Genomic DNA, 17,221 nt, shown 5'->3' on the forward strand with positions numbered 1-17,221 from the left:
TTGGTTGCTCAAGTCTGGATAGAGACTGGTGCTGGGTGTGTTTATTATTTTTCTGATGAAAACTGACCCCCTCCTTTCTTACCTGCTGTAGAATTTTGGTGAAATAAAGCCCTTTGGGGAGCTGGATATGGAGGGCAGTTGTATAGGCATCATCGCCAGCATTGTACAAGGTAATATTCAACATCAGTACCCTCGTACTTCCCACCACAAGGTAGGGCTTCTTTTCATGAGGCCTGTTGGAAATGAAAAGATTGCTTTTGACTTAATTCCAAATGTTACTCAAGTACAAGAGAAATGCTCAGGCTTTCCTCTAAAGCCCCAAGCCATACACAGGAAGCCTGTGTCCCTCCCCAGATGTCACTGGGATCCCAACTGCCATCAACCCTTGACCTTTGGCCATGCTGGCTGGGAAGGCTAGGAGTTGGAGTCTAGCATCATCTGGAGGATCACAAGGTCCCTTTCTGCTATTATAAGCTCACAGCTGGGAAATAACTCCACTGGAGGAACTGCTATTTTCTCCTAGGAGAGTAAACCAACTCTTCCAAAATAAATCTGCTACACAAGACTACTTCAGGATGTTTAGGCCTGTGGGTTCAGAAAGCACCTGCCCTGTACAAAAATGGGATTTGATCACTTTTGCTGGTTCTCCCTGCCATCATATGGTTCTCCCTCCAGGACACCTTAGCTGTCTGTTGCCCACACATTTAGCCCCGTTCTCCAATGTCATGTCCTCTTTTCAACAGCTGCGTGTCACTGCAGTGTTGTCCGTCAAGAAAGCCCAACTGATCAGCTCCTTACCACACATAGGGGCTTTCACACAATCAGGACACCTGGCCAGGCAGTTGTCCCTTGGACGTGAACAGCTAACACCTGGGCAGGGCTTATGTCATTTTGCCAAGTGGTGACAAAAAAATTACCACAGAATTTTACACAAAGAAGGACTAAAGAGATCTGATGAAGCCTGCTGGACCTGGCACCATCCCTCACCCTGACCTATCTCACAGGGCTGTTGGGGCATAAAATTTGCTTCAGTGGATGGGTGGACAACCATACATGCCATTTTTCACTCCTTGGAAGGAAGGATGGCAGGATAAAAATCGCCATCTCTCCTAAGGTAATGTCTTCTTGAGGGACCTTGGTCATCTGCATCTTCCTACCAAAGGGGAAGCACCATTCTATCTCATACAAATGTGTAGCAAAATAGACATCTTTATGGACTCTGTTGTCCTATGACCTGGTGGTGGGCATTTTACTATTCCCTGTCTGATCAAGGGGGTGTGGGGCATGATTGTCCTCATCACTTGGCAAGCCTAGATGACCTAGCAAGTGCTTTTACACACACACACACACACACTAAACATCTCTATTGTAGCTTTTGTGCTGATTGTAATTGCTCTGTCTCATATTGTTAGCAATGACTGCCTTATATGCTTCCTCTTTGCGTTTCCACTTTAAAAAAGAAAAAAGCACATGGCTAGGTGTGTCTGTGCTTAATGCTGTCTTTATGGCCACCTTATGCTGCACACAAGCTCTCATCTAATAAACTCCAAGTCAAGGTTAATATATAGACAGGACTCCTGCACGTGAGTGAGCAAGTCTAGCTTGCATTCCTCCTGGTGCTCTCTAATCACGTTAACAAGCAAAAAAAAAAATATTCCTAAGAGGATTTAAAAAGTAAACTTCAATTTGACATTAAAGTTTAATTAAGACTTGCAGAAGAGCTGCCTTGAAATAGACATTTATCAAATATATTGGCTCGAGACCAACACATTAGTCAATGAACACCTTGGGGAGACAAGCTGGCACTTCAGCAGGCAGCAAAAGGTAGTAGCTCTGCGTAAGAAGCTAAGTTTCAAATTAAGGAGAAACACACAACTGTTAACATTCCAGTGGCTGGATCTTGGGGTTACAGTATGCTTCCAAGTTAAATAATGGGGTGTTCTTCCTGTGTGATGCTGTGTTTTGCTTCATTGCCAGTGTGCCACCAAAGCTTGAAAGGGGAGCCTGGACAAAAAAAGATGGCCAGTGTGGAGTATGATATTTGCATATATAATAAAATCACCAGGTGCACATCTGGGAATGTGAGAAAGCTGAACTAGACTTTTCACTAGCAATCATAGTGTTTGTATATATATCACAGCAAGCAGTGCAGGAGCCCATTTTAATGGAGATATATTAATGTCCATAAAAGTTCTCATCCGTACAAATGTACAGAACACTGCAACACAACTTGCAGAAAAAGGGTTCTTCATGATGTGGCATATTGTGAAATGCAAAGAGAAGTACCGTATTTTTCACTCTATAGGACACACTTTTTCCCCTTCAAAAATTAAAGGGAAATGTGTGTGCGTCTTATGGAGCGAATGCAAGCTCCTTGGCTTCAGCGATAGCAACGCGAAGCCTCCAAAGCGCAGAGGGAGAGCTCCCCCCGCACTCCGGAGGCTTCGCGTTGCTTTCGCTGAAGCCGCCTAAAGCCCCCAGAGCGCAGCGGGAACTCCCGCTGCGCTCCGGAGGCTTCAGGCAGCTATCCGCAGGCCTTTGGAGCACAGCAGGAGTTCTTACGGATAGCTGCCTGAAGCCTGAAGCCTCCGGAGCACAGCGCAAACTCCTGCTGCGCTCCGGGGGCTTCAGGCAGCTATCCGCAAGCCTTCGGAGAGCAGCAGGAGTTCCTGTTGCGCTCCGAAGGCTTGCAGAAAGCTGCCTGAAGCCTGGAGAGTGAGAGGGGTCGGTGCACACCGATCCCTCTTGCTCCCCAGGCTTCGCTTCACTGGAGAAGCGCTGCACAGTTTTCCCTCTCTGCGCAGCGCCCCTTCAGCGGAGCGGGAGGAGAAATGAAAGGGGCTCTGTTTCTCCTACCGTTTCACTGAAGGGGCGCTGCGCAGAGAGGGAGAGAATCCCCCCCCCCCGTTCTCCCCCTCCTATGGTCCAGTGCATTCTATAGAGTGAAAAATATGGTATATATACCACTTTGAGCTCCTTGGAAGTAAGGTGCGACATAAGTGTAATAATTAAATAAATAAAGCTTTTTTCTTTTCTTTTCTTTTTTTTTTACAGCATAGAAATCACTAGTTACTTACCTCGGGAATGCAAGTTTTCCAGAAACTTGCAAGTTAGCAGAGCAATTTTCTTGAGAGCAAAATCTTGCAAACATGAACTATAAAAGAGGAAAACAACAATTATTTAGGGTCAAATACAATACCATATCCATACATATTCAGAAGTAAATCCCTTTTCACCCTGAAACTCAGACTGTTAATTTAAAACAGTATTTTACTGGCAGATCTTCACTCCTCTCTCTCATTCTTTACACACAGGTCTAGTACCTTCCACTGTCAACAACAACAAAGGATGGGACCCAAAAGGAAACAGCTCTTTCTAAGCAACCCCTCAAGAGATACCTCTGGGAGGCTCCTAACACAACACCAGCCTACACAACATACACATGGTATTACTGACCATAAAAAGAGACTGCAAAAGGACCATCTAGCCCCATCTTCTGTTTTCACCATGGTCACTATAAGAAGGACCCAAATGCTACAGCAATCTCCCCACTTGTGATTCCCACTGAATAATACACTGTCAGTGGACTGATGTAGTGCAGGCATTTTTTTATTTGATGTTTTTTTTCAGACTGGCTTGATGCTAACTAAGATGCTTCATGAGGTGTGGAAACAAATCCATGTGACCCTTTCATCACAATGGTATTTGCTGAGGGAAACATTTATTAATTTTTAGGGGTTTATTAGGCTATTAAACACTGCATTGGAGCACTTAAGATTAGATAAGGGAATGAACATATTTGCCCGGATCGGGAAAACAATGCCAGCAGCAGAAGGCTGTGCACACACACATGCACACATGCACACACACTTATGAATTAACTGCTATTCAAAGTTTCGTACAGAGCAAGGGGAATAGTTTATTCCAGGGGTCAGCAAACTACAGTCCCTGGGCCGGATCAGGCCCAGCAGGCTTCTAAATCCGGCCTGGCCATTTAAGAACCCGCCGTGAAGCCGAGACTCCCAGCGAAGGCGATGGGAGGAAGAGGCTGAGCAGCGGCGGCTCTGCCTTTCAAACGCCATGCCTGGTTTACCTCAGCGCGGGGACATCTCTGCCAATCAAACGCCATGCCTGGTTTACCTCAGGATGGGGTGGGGACGTCTCTGCCAATCAAATGCTGTGCTGTGCTGAGGTAAACCAGGAGTGGCGTTTGACTGGCAGAGACATCCCCGTGCTGCACTGAGGTAAACCAGGCGCAGCGTTTGATTGGCAGAGCTGCTGCCGCTTGGCCTCTTCCTCCCCCTGCCGCCCTGCTGCTGCTGTGGCTGCTGCCGCTCTGCATCCCCATAAGTGGGGCAGCAGCTGCATTCCTGGAGGAGGACAGCCGGCCTGGGCTAGGGCTCAGCAGGGCCACAGCTGCTGCGCTGCCATTGGCAGCCGACGTGACGGTGGAGGACGATGAGGCTGGCAGTGAAGTGGCCCAGGAGGTGGCCTTCACCTCCGGGGAGCAGGAGGACGAAGGGGCAGAAACACCTGCACAGGGTGGCAGCTGCAGGTAAGGCACCAGCTTGTCCTTCCCATCCAGCCCCCAACAGTGACTGAGGGACAGTGAACCGGCCCCCTGGGGGCCATAGTTTGCTGACCCCTGGTTTACTCTCATGGCTCTGTATCCATAGGACTGGCTTCACAAGTAATATTTCTGAAGCCATTCTCTCTAGGATAAAAATGTGTCTCAAACTGACTGTAATTGATTTGTATGAAGGATGCTACGATTTAAAAACAGAGATACTGAATGTACCTTTGCAAAATATTTCGATGAAAACATTTTTAAAAAAACAAACAAACGAAGACGGCCGTCTTAAAAGTAGCATTTATTAGATGAACACACAGTGCAAGCTGCTTAAATCTGGATCATTCATTTATTTAATAAATTCATACTCCACATCTCCAATTCTCAAGAGCTGCTACAGCGGCCCCCAAAATACACAAATACAAAACATAAACATGGGGGAGGGGACATACACACAAATGCAATTGGAAACTTATTTTGCAATTCAACTGTTTTAACTTATTTTAAGTTGTCCAGAAAACTTTACGTTACAGAGAGGCATATAAATGTTGGAGGAAAAACAAATAGCAAAAAGTATGCAAAAAACAAACAAACCCTGTTTCAGGTGCAAACATGCTACTTTCGCAAACACAAACATACCTTGCTGCGTATGACATCATCCTCAGTTCGTTGTTGAAGAACTGGCTGGAGTGGTGGGAGTTCATCTGAACTTTGATTCTTTAGAACATTCTCTCCGAGGTGGTAGGTAGCTTCAACATGTATAGGAGTCAAGATATCCCTCACATTTTTCTACAGAAATTGGAAACCTAATGAGTTAACAACATAAAAACACACACATGTGCATGTAAAGAAAACCCGCCTACCTTAGATCGCTACATGAACAGAAATAGCAGAATTTCTAAGTATGTGAAAGGCCACACGGTGCAACATGCAATGATCCAGTAGCAGCCAGTATGGTGGGGTGGAGTCATCCTACCAGCATTGCCATTGCTCAGCATACCTGGACAGAGCAGGGCAGCAGTGAGGTCATGTCTGCAGGGAGGGAATAACAGGGCTGCGTGGACTGGCTACGCTAGTGGGTCCATGCAGACCTGACTGCATTGTCACCCCTGCTCTGCCCCAGTGCTGTCCAGGGAATCTGGAGTGACACCGGTGTGAAGAGGGTGGCTTTGCATCACCACCATGCTGCCCACTGCTGGATAAATGCCACAAGACCATCCCACCTGCCGAATAAAAGCTGCTTCCTCTTTCTCTCTCTTTAAAATCTTACATGTTGGAACTTCACTTGTTTTTCATTCGTTTCTTGAAAAAGAAAAGTTACCTTGTATTTTATTTTGAGCTACCATCTAAAGCTTGTTACAGTGGAACCTCGGGTTGCAAACATGATCCATGCGGGAGGCACGTTCGCAACCCGCAGTGCCACATCTGCGCATGAGTGAGCACCGAAACCCGGAAGTAACCCATTCTGGTACTTCCAGGTTTGGCGCGGTGCGCAACCCGAGAACACGTAACCTGAAGCGTCTGTAACCTGGGGTACCACTGTATATTTCTTAAATCAGGCATAGGCAGACTTGGCCCTCCAGATGTTTTGAGACTAAAATTCCCATTATCCCTGATCACTGGTCCTGTTAGCTAGGGATGATGGGAGTTGTAGTCCCAAAACATCTGGAGGGCAGAGTTTGCCTATGCCTGGCTTAAATTATAGTAAACAAGGTGTGGCCAAAGCAAATTCAAAGGTGCTTCCAATGTTGCATTTCTTCATAATATTCTAATGATGCATTTAGAGAAGTTTCATTGGTCTGTGACTACAATGAACATACCATTCATTCATTCATTCATTCATTCATAGAAGTGGCCAGGAAACAGCTACAAAGCTGGACCAGAGGTGTGGATCCTTTAAAGGCCTGGCGACCACATTCCACTTTGGCTAATCCTCCAAAGTGGGGCCACATATTGGCAGTCACGAAAAGAATGAGTAGGACTACACTCACACATAGCTGATGTAACCTTTTCTCTTTTCTGCTTAAAGCTGCAAAAAAATTTGCTTATTAGGGTGCAAGTTCCATGGAACTTTCTTCTGAGGATGGTGCTGCAAGCTCAAGGTATCACAGGCAGGGTCTTCCAGGAAAAAGACCTCTGCTTAAAATCCCATATCTTTGTAAGATATACACATTTTAATGCCAGACCACACTGTGTAGTTAGGCTCTCGATCAAAGTTCAGTTCCCAAGCAAGCTACTTTGCTTGAAACACTGAACATTACAACAGCGAAGATAATTAAATTATTCCCCGAATGGATGAGATAGGCAGGGACTGATTGCCTCCCACATGTCTCCTGCTCTTAATTCTTATCTACAAGAAAGCTTCCACCAATTCGTATGTTATCCAATTCATATAATTTTCCACAAGGGTTTCCCTACATCTGCTCTTCATTACTTTCCATTATGCCAATTAGCTATTAATTATTATTTTCTCAGATACTGAATATGCAAGGATTATGCTCGACAGACGCTGAGGATTTATTGAACTTGAATGACTTGACTTAAGTTCAAAGGTCACAGAAGGGGGAGACACTTTCAGTATTAATATTTCAAAACAGAAGGGCATTGCGTCAGAAGTAGGGATGGCACAAGCATTTGTGCAAGACAGGTGGTTCAAAAGTTTAGAATCCCCTCTTGAAGATTTCCAAGTTGATGGCCACCCTTACATCTTTTGATAGCCACCAGCTTGGATGGCTTTAAAAAGGAATTGGGCAAATTCATGAAGGATAAGGCTATCCATTTCAGAGAGGAGCTATTCTGCTCAAGTCTTGCACATCAAAGAAACAGAACAGGCCAGTTTTTGGCAATCCTTCTCCCATCGTTGTTCACATACTGGTGCAATTATTTCACTTCAACAATTCTATTTAGGAGAGAGAAAGAAATACACATGTTACCCTCATGAATGCTTGGTGAGTTGTGCAAGTAACGTTGTTGCTGTTGTAAATGCTGAGGCTTCCGGAAGTCATTTCAGATGTACCATTATAGGAAAAATAAAACCTTGCTGAGGTATCCGGCCTCCTGCTAACATCCAGGCTTAGATTATAAAGCAATACTGTAAAAAAGTGAAAGAGAGGGGTGAAAGGACAACATTAAGAGGAAGGGTTTGGAAAGTAACTTCAGAGGCTTTTCATATTTATTAAATTGATGGCGAATGCTTTAGAATGCCAGGCTTTCAAAAGTATCATTTTCAAATTGTTCTAAAAAGTATTTCAGAATTTTCTTTCATACCTTCAGTACGTCAGCAGTATCATTTGCACACTTAAAAACAACAACAATAGTGTGTTCTGATGAACGAATTGATGGGGAAACCCCTAATTCTTTCTTTTGTATCACATATACTGCTCCCACCATCTTATTCTAGTGAATTTTTCTCCATCTTGTTGGTCTAGCCACTTAGCTGTTGCCTAGAGAGCTTCTGCTATTCACTCCACTCTCTGTGATAATCAGGAATAGCTATGGTCTTCTCTCAACCTACCAGATGCCATCTTCTGCCTCTACAATAAGCATCGCAATGCTGGGTCCTCTCTCATTGGGCTTGAACCCAATCTGAGCCTTGGCAACCTTAGCTAAGCATTATACCCTGTGCTCTCAGCAACAGGGGCTGGTTGATTATCAGAATAAAACCATTCTGTTTTATTCTGATAAAGTCTACAAGAGGCGCAGGTCAATATGGTGACTTCTAGATATTTGTTGAACTCCAGTTCATATCACCTGCAGACAACATGGCCAATTGTCAGGGGAGGGGGGTGAAAGTTGGAGTCCAGCAACACCTGAAAGGGACTAGTTTGGCTACCCATAGTCTAAAGGGTTAATCCAGAAATCCACAGTCTCTTAATACCATGTAGTAAAACTTCTGAGAAGCAGCTGTTTCGTTCCATGGTATACTAATTGCTAATGTACCAAATAATATGAGCATTTACTTTGAAAATTAAACAGCTACTCAGGATAAAAGACTAATTAGGTAAATTTAATCCTGTGTATATATATATATTTATTCTATTATATATATATGTGTGTGTGTGTGTGTGTGTATTTATTCTAAATTTATTCTATTTTCAATGTAGAAAATTACATCTGTTACTCAACAATTATATTCCAATTCAGCAAAACTACTGACTTCCCGCTCATCAATGTTTATAACCCAAATTACATGCAATAATGATGATGATAATAATAATAATAATAATAATAATAATAATAATAATAATAATAATATTTCTGTGCCACCTATCTGACTGGGTTTCTCCAGGCAGATGGGCGGTTCCCAACAGAATATTAAAAACATGATAAAACATCAAACATTAAAAACTTCCCTAAACAGGGCTGCCTTCAGATGTCTTCTAAAAGTCAAATAGTTGTTTATTTCACTGACATCTGATGGGGTGGCATTCCACAGGCCAGGTAAACTTATCTAATTTAATCCTCTCCAATATGTTTCTTAATATATTCTGTTGTTTTCTTACACTTCAAACCCCACGGTTGTCTTCACAAATGAAAAATAACTTTTAATACAGACTAGAAATGGTTTCTAGTCTTCTTTAGAATATTCTAAATCAGTGCTGTCGATTTTTGCCACCTCTGCATATTCCAATATTTTTTATCAGCCATTCTTGATCCTGTCTACTATTGAGCTACACAGTACAGCTATTGTGCGATGCTTTCTCCTATATGGAAAAACTTCATTCAGTGCCAAAAATAATAATGGAAACCAATTGGCTTCAATTTGATAGATTAGTAGGTAATTAAATTCCATTTAACCATCAGCAGTAAGCCATTTAAAAGAAGAAGAAAAAAGATCAGAGCAATTGAGGCACATACACCATCAATAAAGTATGCTGAGAAATAATGATGCTGCATTTAGCTAATAGTTTACCTATGTAACCTGGAACTGTTCGGCCATTATAGCTAAAGCAAAGTGTCAGGTGCACACACACAGCTGGCTGTCCATTTAACACACAGTCCAGTTTAGTTCGATTTACTGAGGGAGGATGTTTTAAGGATGCTTCAACAATGACGACTGCCCTTGTCCTGAAAAGCAAGAAGAATTCATAGTCACAATTTTGTAATTTTGTAATGTTTATAATTTCGTGCGTGCTGCTTTATCATTTCCACATCCCAAGTTTTGAGAAAACAAAGCCTAACTTTAATTGACTTAGGAGCCAAGCCTGCGACGGTAAAATATTGTCTGGCACAAGATTCAGAGATGTTCACCGCTCAGATCATTTCATAGAGATGTTGACACATTGTGCGATTCCAGTGTCCTACAGAACTCAGTGTCCTACAGAACACATTCCAGAGCTTAATGACCAAGTTCAGAGCTTAATTGAGAGCTTTATGAGGTCAGCAGCACATGGCAAATTTATTTAATTGCATCTCATAATTCACCATTATGTCCAGTTGTCTCCAATTATGGTATGTGGTGTGTGCGTGTGTGTGTGTGTGTTGGACTCACCTCAGCAGCACGGCAGAGTCTGACAGGAAAGCACCAACTGCCACATCTGTAGGTGAAAAAAAAGCACCGCACAGATTGAAGATGATCATTAGTCACCATTTCTCTCATGCACAATCCCCTTATTGCTTATTCACCTCTGGACTGCGTTAAATCACTCTTTGCACATTATTAATGAGAGGGGATACAAGGATACATTAAGCCAACATATATTATCGGAACTTCCTAAACAGAGTCATCGAGATGGAGCTGCGTTGCTTTTATTCCTGGCATTAAAATAATTCCACAGTCATTGCATAACACCATATAGTTAAGCGGTTGCTCAATCTCAAGCATTTTTGGAGTCAGGGTGGGAAAGAATTTTAATAGATAAAGAAAAAAATGAATTACATTTAAAAACTGAAAGGCTAACCTCCTTGTTCGTCTGTGTTTTCCCTTTCTGAAAACATTTTTTTTTAAAAAAATCTGTTATGATAAGCAGCCTAGCCTGAGCATGGCTACTCAGAAGTAAGTTCTGCCAAGTTGAACAGGGCATGTTCCTGAGCGAGAAGAACTCAGGGTAACGATACTGGGTTGCAATCCTGTATTCATTTCCCTGAGACTAAGTCCCATTAAATAAAGTTCACTTCTGAGCGGAAATGTATAGGACTGCACATTTAATGGCCTTCTCATCTGATAAGTTGCTACTATCTTTAAACAAATTCAATGCTGTCAACAGTGGGCAATGGGAGAGGAAATCATTCATAGGTACCATTACTACCAATGCAGCATGAAACATCACAGAATATTCCCACAATTTTAGGGATAGTGGGATGGTTGGGAACTGAAACTAATTCACTTTCAGGCATTCTGATTATTTTGTAACCTTCACTGGTTCTGTTGTTTCGTTTTACTAATCTTTTATGGACTTTAATGTTTTGTGGGTTGAGTGTTTTGGTGTTTTTTTTTCCTGTTTTGCTTTATTAGTTTGCATCCTGCTTTCAAGGATGTTTTTAAAAGGGTGGGTATGAAATACAGCAAAGCTTGTTCCTACAAAAGCAAAGAAAAATGCTCAACTCACCTGAATACCCATTGTTGTCTACATCAATTCTCCCAGATATAGACTGACCAAACATTCGTAAACTGTTGCTGATCTGATGTCCTTGTATCCTCTAAAAAAATTTTTTTAAAGAAAAAGCCTGATATTTTTAGTATATCTGAAAAAAGTTATGGAAGAATACTCCCCCCCCCCCCGCCCGTTAAGTACCATTAGTGACTACAGTTAACCAACAACGGAAAGTACAGTGGTACCTTGGGTTACAAACTTAATTTGTTCCGGAAGTCCGTTCTTAACCCAAGGTGTGCATTCCCTGCATAGGCCCCGGAAGCAGATTGTGTTCATATCCCGGGGCAAAGTTCGCAACCCAGAACACCTACTTCCAGGTTTGTGGAGTTCATAACCCCAAGCGTTCATAAGCAGCACTGTTCGTAACCCGAGGTACCACTGTAAGTTAAATCAATTTTACCAACAAATAAGGGATGGAGAACCAGTAGCCCTCTAGTTGCTGTTCAAGTCTCAACATTCTATCATTCCTGGCCACATTCCTTACTGGCTGTGGCTGATGGGAGCTGCAGGGTTTGTATGTGCCTCACTGGGAATGGTGCTTCCCCTGTGGTTTAGCGCTAGCATTAACCTTACAACATTGCAGCAAGGCCTGGCATGATGTGCTGCTTTCACTGGGGCCCCATTAAAAGAACCGCTGGACCAGACAACATCTTGGGTTGAATGTGACTGCTGCTTAATCATAAAAAGCTCTAAGTAGCTTACATAAAAGATACATTAAAATGAATCGATAATAGCCAGAATTTAAAAACATGTTGACCATACACACACACACACACACACACACACACACGCACACACACACAGTCGTACCTTGGATCCCAAAAGCCTTGGTACTTGGACGTTTTGGCATCCAAACGCCACAAACCCAGAAGTGAGTGTTCCAGTTTGAGAAAGTTCTTTGGAACCCAAACGTCCGACAGGGCTTCCACGGCTTCCGATTGGCCGCAGGAGCTTCCTGCAGCCAATCAGAAGACGCACTTTGGCTTCTGAACGTTTTGGAAGTCAAACAGGCTTCCAGAACGGATTCTGTTTGACTTCCAAGGTACGTCTGTATATATATAAATGAAATTGACTGTTTAAAATGTATGTTATAAAACTAATTAAGAAATGTTCCAAGACACTGAGGCAACCTGGGGCCTCCGGTGACAAAGATGGATCCAAAAGCATCCCCAGACTGCACACCTGGTCCTTCAGAAGGAGTGTAAGCACATTCAGTTTAGGCAATTAACCAATTTCTCAGACATGGGAACCACTCACCCAGAGTTCTATTAATGTCCCAGATACTTCCAGTCCTGACTCATACAATTTGCTTTCTGTCTTTTTGCTACACAATCTACCAAGTTGTGGAGGAAGACTGAAGCAACAGCAGCCTCTAACTTGCTAACAAATACTTTCTAACAAATGAATGGCGGCAGCTAGAGTGAGTTATTTCCTTTCTCCCCATCTTTTCCCTCCTCTAGTGACTTCCCATTCCCACCCCATCTGTTTCCCATTTCGTATTCCAGTGTTGCTGGCAAAAGTCTTATTCAACATCTTTATCAACGACTTGGATGATGGACTCAAGGGCATCCTGATCAAATTTGCAGATGACACCAAACTGGGAGGGGTGGCTAACACCCCAGAGGACAGGATCACACTTCAAAACGACCTTGACAGATTAGAGAACTGGGCCAAAACAAACAAGACGAATTTTAACAGGGAGAAATGTAAAGTATTGCACTTGGGCAAAAAAAAATGAGAGGCACAAATACAAGATGGGTGACACCTGGCTTGAGAGCAGTACATGTGAAAAGGATCTAGGAGTCTTGGTTGACTGCAAACTTGACATGAGCCAACAGTGTGACGCAGCAGCTAAAAAAGCCAGTGCAATTCTGGGCTGCATCAGTAGGAGTATAGCATCTAGATCAAGGGAAGTAATAGTGCCACTGTATTCTGCTCTGGTCAGACCTCACCTGGAGTACTGTGTCCAGTTCTGGGCACCACAGTTCAAGAAGGACACTGACAAACTGGAACATGTCCAGAGGAGGGCAACCAAAATGGTCAAAGGCCTGGAAACGATGCCTTATGAGGAATGGCTAAGGGAGCTGGGCATGTTTAGCCTGGAGAAGAGGAGGTTAAGGGGTGATATGATAGCCATGTTCAAATATATAAAAGGATGTCACATAGAGGAGGGAGAAAGGTTGTTTTCTGCTGCTCCAGAGAAGCGGACACGGAGCAATGGTTCCAAACTACAAGAAAAAATATTCCACCTAAACATTAGGAAGAACTTCCTGACAGTAAGAGCTGTTCGACAGTGGAATTTGCTGCCAAGGAGTGTGGTGGAGTCTCCTTCTTTGGAGGTCTTTAAGCAGAGGCTTGACAACCATATGTCAGGAGTGCTCTGATGGTGTTTCCTGCTTGGCAGGGGGTTGGACTTGATGGCCCTTGTGGTCTCTTCCAACTCTATGATTCTATGATTCTATGAAGCTTGGCCTCAAAAATTGCAAGCCTTCTAGGCCAAGACGGTGTCACTTCTGTGTTCTGTTTAATGCCCCTCTCGCTATGACGACAGCATCTCTGCTAAAACAGTCACAGTAGTGGCTAAAACAGACCTACCTGTGAGAAGGTCGGTGATATCCCATCTTTCCTGCCATTATATATGTAAATTGCGCCCTCCAAATCGTTTTCCTGTGGAGCCCCAATGGCTACATCTGTTAAAATAGATGTGATATACTTCAATGCAACGTTATGAAGACGCATTAGCATATCAGCTACACACTCATTTTAATAACGTTTACTCCAATGCATGGTTTGTTTGGGTTTTTTGATAGGAAAGTAAAGATTTGCTCGCACCAAGTGGAAAGATGGCAATATCTCATCACTATTAGCTGTTCACAGAACAGTGGCATAAATTAGTGCAAGGATAGTTGCTTGACAGGGTGGGAGTGAGGGAAAGCAACATTGGACAAAGGAAAAGAAGCTCCAGGGTGTTGGAAGAAGCACATAGCATGCTTCGGTTTCTGTTTGTCTTGCTTTGTATTGCCATCTTCTCCCTGTAGTTTCGGGTAAGGACCATAGCTGTCAAGCGTCCCTTATTTGGTGGGACAGTCCCTTATCCCAGCGCTGTGTCCTGCTGCTGTCCCTTATTGATGATTTCCCTTAAATTTCCCGGGTTTCAAAGGAAGCAGCTCCTCTCCCTCCCTCCCTGCCGGCCAGGGAGGAGGGAGGCTCCAACTGTGTTGCTTGGCTGTGTTGCTCAGCCAATAAGGAGTCTAAGAATGACTGGGGGGGTGGAGCTTGCATGCCTTGTGCAAATCAAATCGGCTGCGTTGCCTGGGGACTCGCCTTTGCTCAGCACTTCCCAGCGGAGTGCTGGGAGTGCTGGTGACAGTGGTTTTCCTTGCTGCATCCCCTTTGCCGGGTTGCTACGCTATGGGAACCACCACTTGAGGCTTCGTTTGGCTGCTGGTTGACTAAAATCCCTTATTTTGGCTGCTGATCCCTTATTTTCGAGGCTGCTGGTCCCTTATTTTCAAATCTGTAAGTTGACAGCTATGGTAAGGATAGGATTTCAGGACACACTTCTCATTTGCTCTGTTTCTCTCTAAGAAGCACAGCTTTGCTTTCACAATTTGATCTTATTGGCCTGTAATGAATGGAAAGTGATGAAGAGAGTAGCTCCCTCTCTTGCAAACACTACATTTCTATTCAGGAAACATTCCTAGTCTTATATCAGTTGTAAATGCAGCTGGAGATTACCACACACACACACACACACACACAATTTGCAATAGCTCTTTATGGTCTCATAACAACTTGCTAGAGCTATCTTTGTATAAGGCTTCGCAGGAGCCATGCCAACACCCCCCCCCCCCATAGAATCATCAGCTCAACTACACTCCTCATGACCCCTGGACGAGGTCAGCATCTTTAGCCATGCAATCTTCAAAAACAGAACACCACAGCCATTTCTTGCTTAGACTTCTGCAAGTCATTTGTGGTCAAAGCCACTGTGGTTTTCTGTAGAATGTAATTCTATTTCTTTACCCATAAGCCCCCAAAATTGTGTTTTTTTAGTTTAATGCTGCAACCTGTCCCAAGTCTCCAGGTTAGAACAGGATAACTAGCAACTTAAACATCGTTATCTTTAGTCAGACAAAAACTTACTTTTGCCTTCAACTTTCTCATTCCCCCTTCCTTGATAACAATCTCTGCCTATGCTCCCTGCCATCTTCAAGTACAATGTTTCACATTAAAAGCTTTCCACTTATCTAGTTAGAGCCCAATTCAAATATTGCCTAAAGGATACTGCAGCTTCTGAAAAATCCTTTTTTACATGGTTGGCTCTTGAAATCACATGGTATAGCATGGGAGGGCCAATCGTACAGGCCTTCAGAATTGTGCATCTACTTATCAAGTCGCCACATGGACCAAATGGACGAAAGACAAATGCATGATGCAAATTGAAACTCCTGTCTTCCACCACTAAGTGGTGCCTGGTGAAAGGGGTCAGTTTGCACAGGACAGGTGCACACCTCCAACAGCCTGCGCAAACCAAGTGATGCCCACTATAGGTCACTGCTCATAAGTCCAACTTTGCAGTGCATATATATCACATGTACAAGTCCTTCCCTTCCTAGTCTTAGCTTGACAGTGCTAGCCACTAACTGAAATGTATCTTATTGGTGTCTATGTCAGTGATAATCAGCAATAAGAGCAAATAGGGCTGCAAATGCTGCATTCTCACAGGAATGTTAAGCTGATTTATACAGAATCAGACTGTTGGTCTGCCTAGCTTACGTTGCTGGTGACAGCTCTCCGGAATTTCCAGCAGCAGTCTCTCTGTGCCCTACCTGAATATGCTGGGCACTGAATCTGGGACTTCTGCATGCAAAGCAGATGATCTATCACTGAGCTACAGTTTCTCCTTATTCTCTCTAAAGCCCCATCCTCAAATAATTTGCTACTTCCTTCATGGTTCCCTTCCACCATACATACAAACCAAACAGACACCTTCTCATGCCTATGGATGATGGTTTTTGGATTTCTTTCCAGTACATATTGCAGTTAACATCCCAAAGTTTCTAAGTTTACTCATGTTTCCCACGGGTATCTTTAAATATTAAGGATTACTGTATATTGTAAAAAAATCACTGGGTTTTTGGCATGTTCCTTAGCATATAGTTCATTTTTTCTGCTTCCATTATTTCAATAAAATCTGAAAGTGGGGAACCTAAAATATTAAAAGTAACACATGTGCATAGTTTATCATTCCTCTTTTAAAAGCCTGCAAGAGGTGATGAAAGGAGGTGTGTATAGACATTTCTAACTTGACTAAGGTTTGGTAGAAAAAAGAGAAGAGGGCAATAATTTCCAGGAAGTAGCTCTAGTTCAGTATCATGCAGTTTTACCTACAAAACAAATGTTAATTAAGCAGATCCAGAGGAGAGTGTGAAATGTAAATGTTGTTTGAGTTGCCTAGCAAATAAATTTAGATATTCAGTACATTAATGTGCATGAAACCTGAAGACGATAAGAAACATTAATGGCTGAGAATGAAAGTCATTATGCAAGTGATGCCTAAGGGATATGATTAAATCAAAATGGCAAGTAGTACAGATTAAAGCAAATTAAAAACAATGTCAAACAAAAACACATTTATTTAGCAGAGGCTGAAGCATCACCATCAGCTGAATGAAGCACAGTTACTGAAAAACCAGACTTGTTGGAAATGTCCATGATTTATTGAATTTGATAATCATGTAAGCGCTGAGCTTCCCACTAGCTTAGATATGCTTTTACAGAATTAGGCAGATGCATGGATGATGGGCCTATCAAGAACTATTAACAACAATGGGGCTCTGGAGATAGTGATAGATGAAGGACTTTGATTGTGGCAGTACAAGCAATGCAGGTATATCCTAAGGCAAGCCCAGGAAAGACAGCAGCCTCTCTCTAGAGCAATTCACTTGAACTTGATTTAACAAATTTTACTTATCTTCCCTGCTTTTGGGGGGTTTTTAATTAAAAAGGTGCCTTGAATGTGCTGGGGGCAGCTGGAAGAAGAGTCTAACATAAA

At 42.9% G+C, this 17,221-nt stretch overlaps 1 protein-coding gene across 3 annotated transcripts in view; it reads right to left on the minus strand.

The window, feature by feature from the left end:
- Nucleotides 1–17,221, minus strand: part of ITGA4 (integrin subunit alpha 4) — a 61,520-nt gene that overhangs the window by 13,674 nt on the left and 30,625 nt on the right. For all 3 annotated transcript variants that reach the window (XR_013839152.1, XM_079977014.1, XM_079977015.1), the window contains 8 exons: nt 13,759–13,853; nt 11,119–11,209; nt 10,062–10,107; nt 9,483–9,637; nt 7,504–7,661; nt 5,210–5,359; nt 3,078–3,154; nt 83–233 (listed from right to left, as the gene is read on the minus strand). Coding sequence is in view for 2 of the 3 variants with exons in the window: in XM_079977014.1 (XP_079833140.1) it covers nt 83–233; nt 3,078–3,154; nt 5,210–5,359; nt 7,504–7,661; nt 9,483–9,637; nt 10,062–10,107; nt 11,119–11,209; nt 13,759–13,853 (923 nt within the window). In the remaining variant the exon portion in view is untranslated. The remainder of the gene's footprint in view (nt 1–82; nt 234–3,077; nt 3,155–5,209; nt 5,360–7,503; nt 7,662–9,482; nt 9,638–10,061; nt 10,108–11,118; nt 11,210–13,758; nt 13,854–17,221) is intronic.

Source organism: Podarcis cretensis, assembly GCF_951804945.1.
Source record: "Podarcis cretensis genome assembly, chromosome: 1".
NCBI lineage: Eukaryota > Metazoa > Chordata > Lepidosauria > Squamata > Lacertidae > Podarcis > Podarcis cretensis.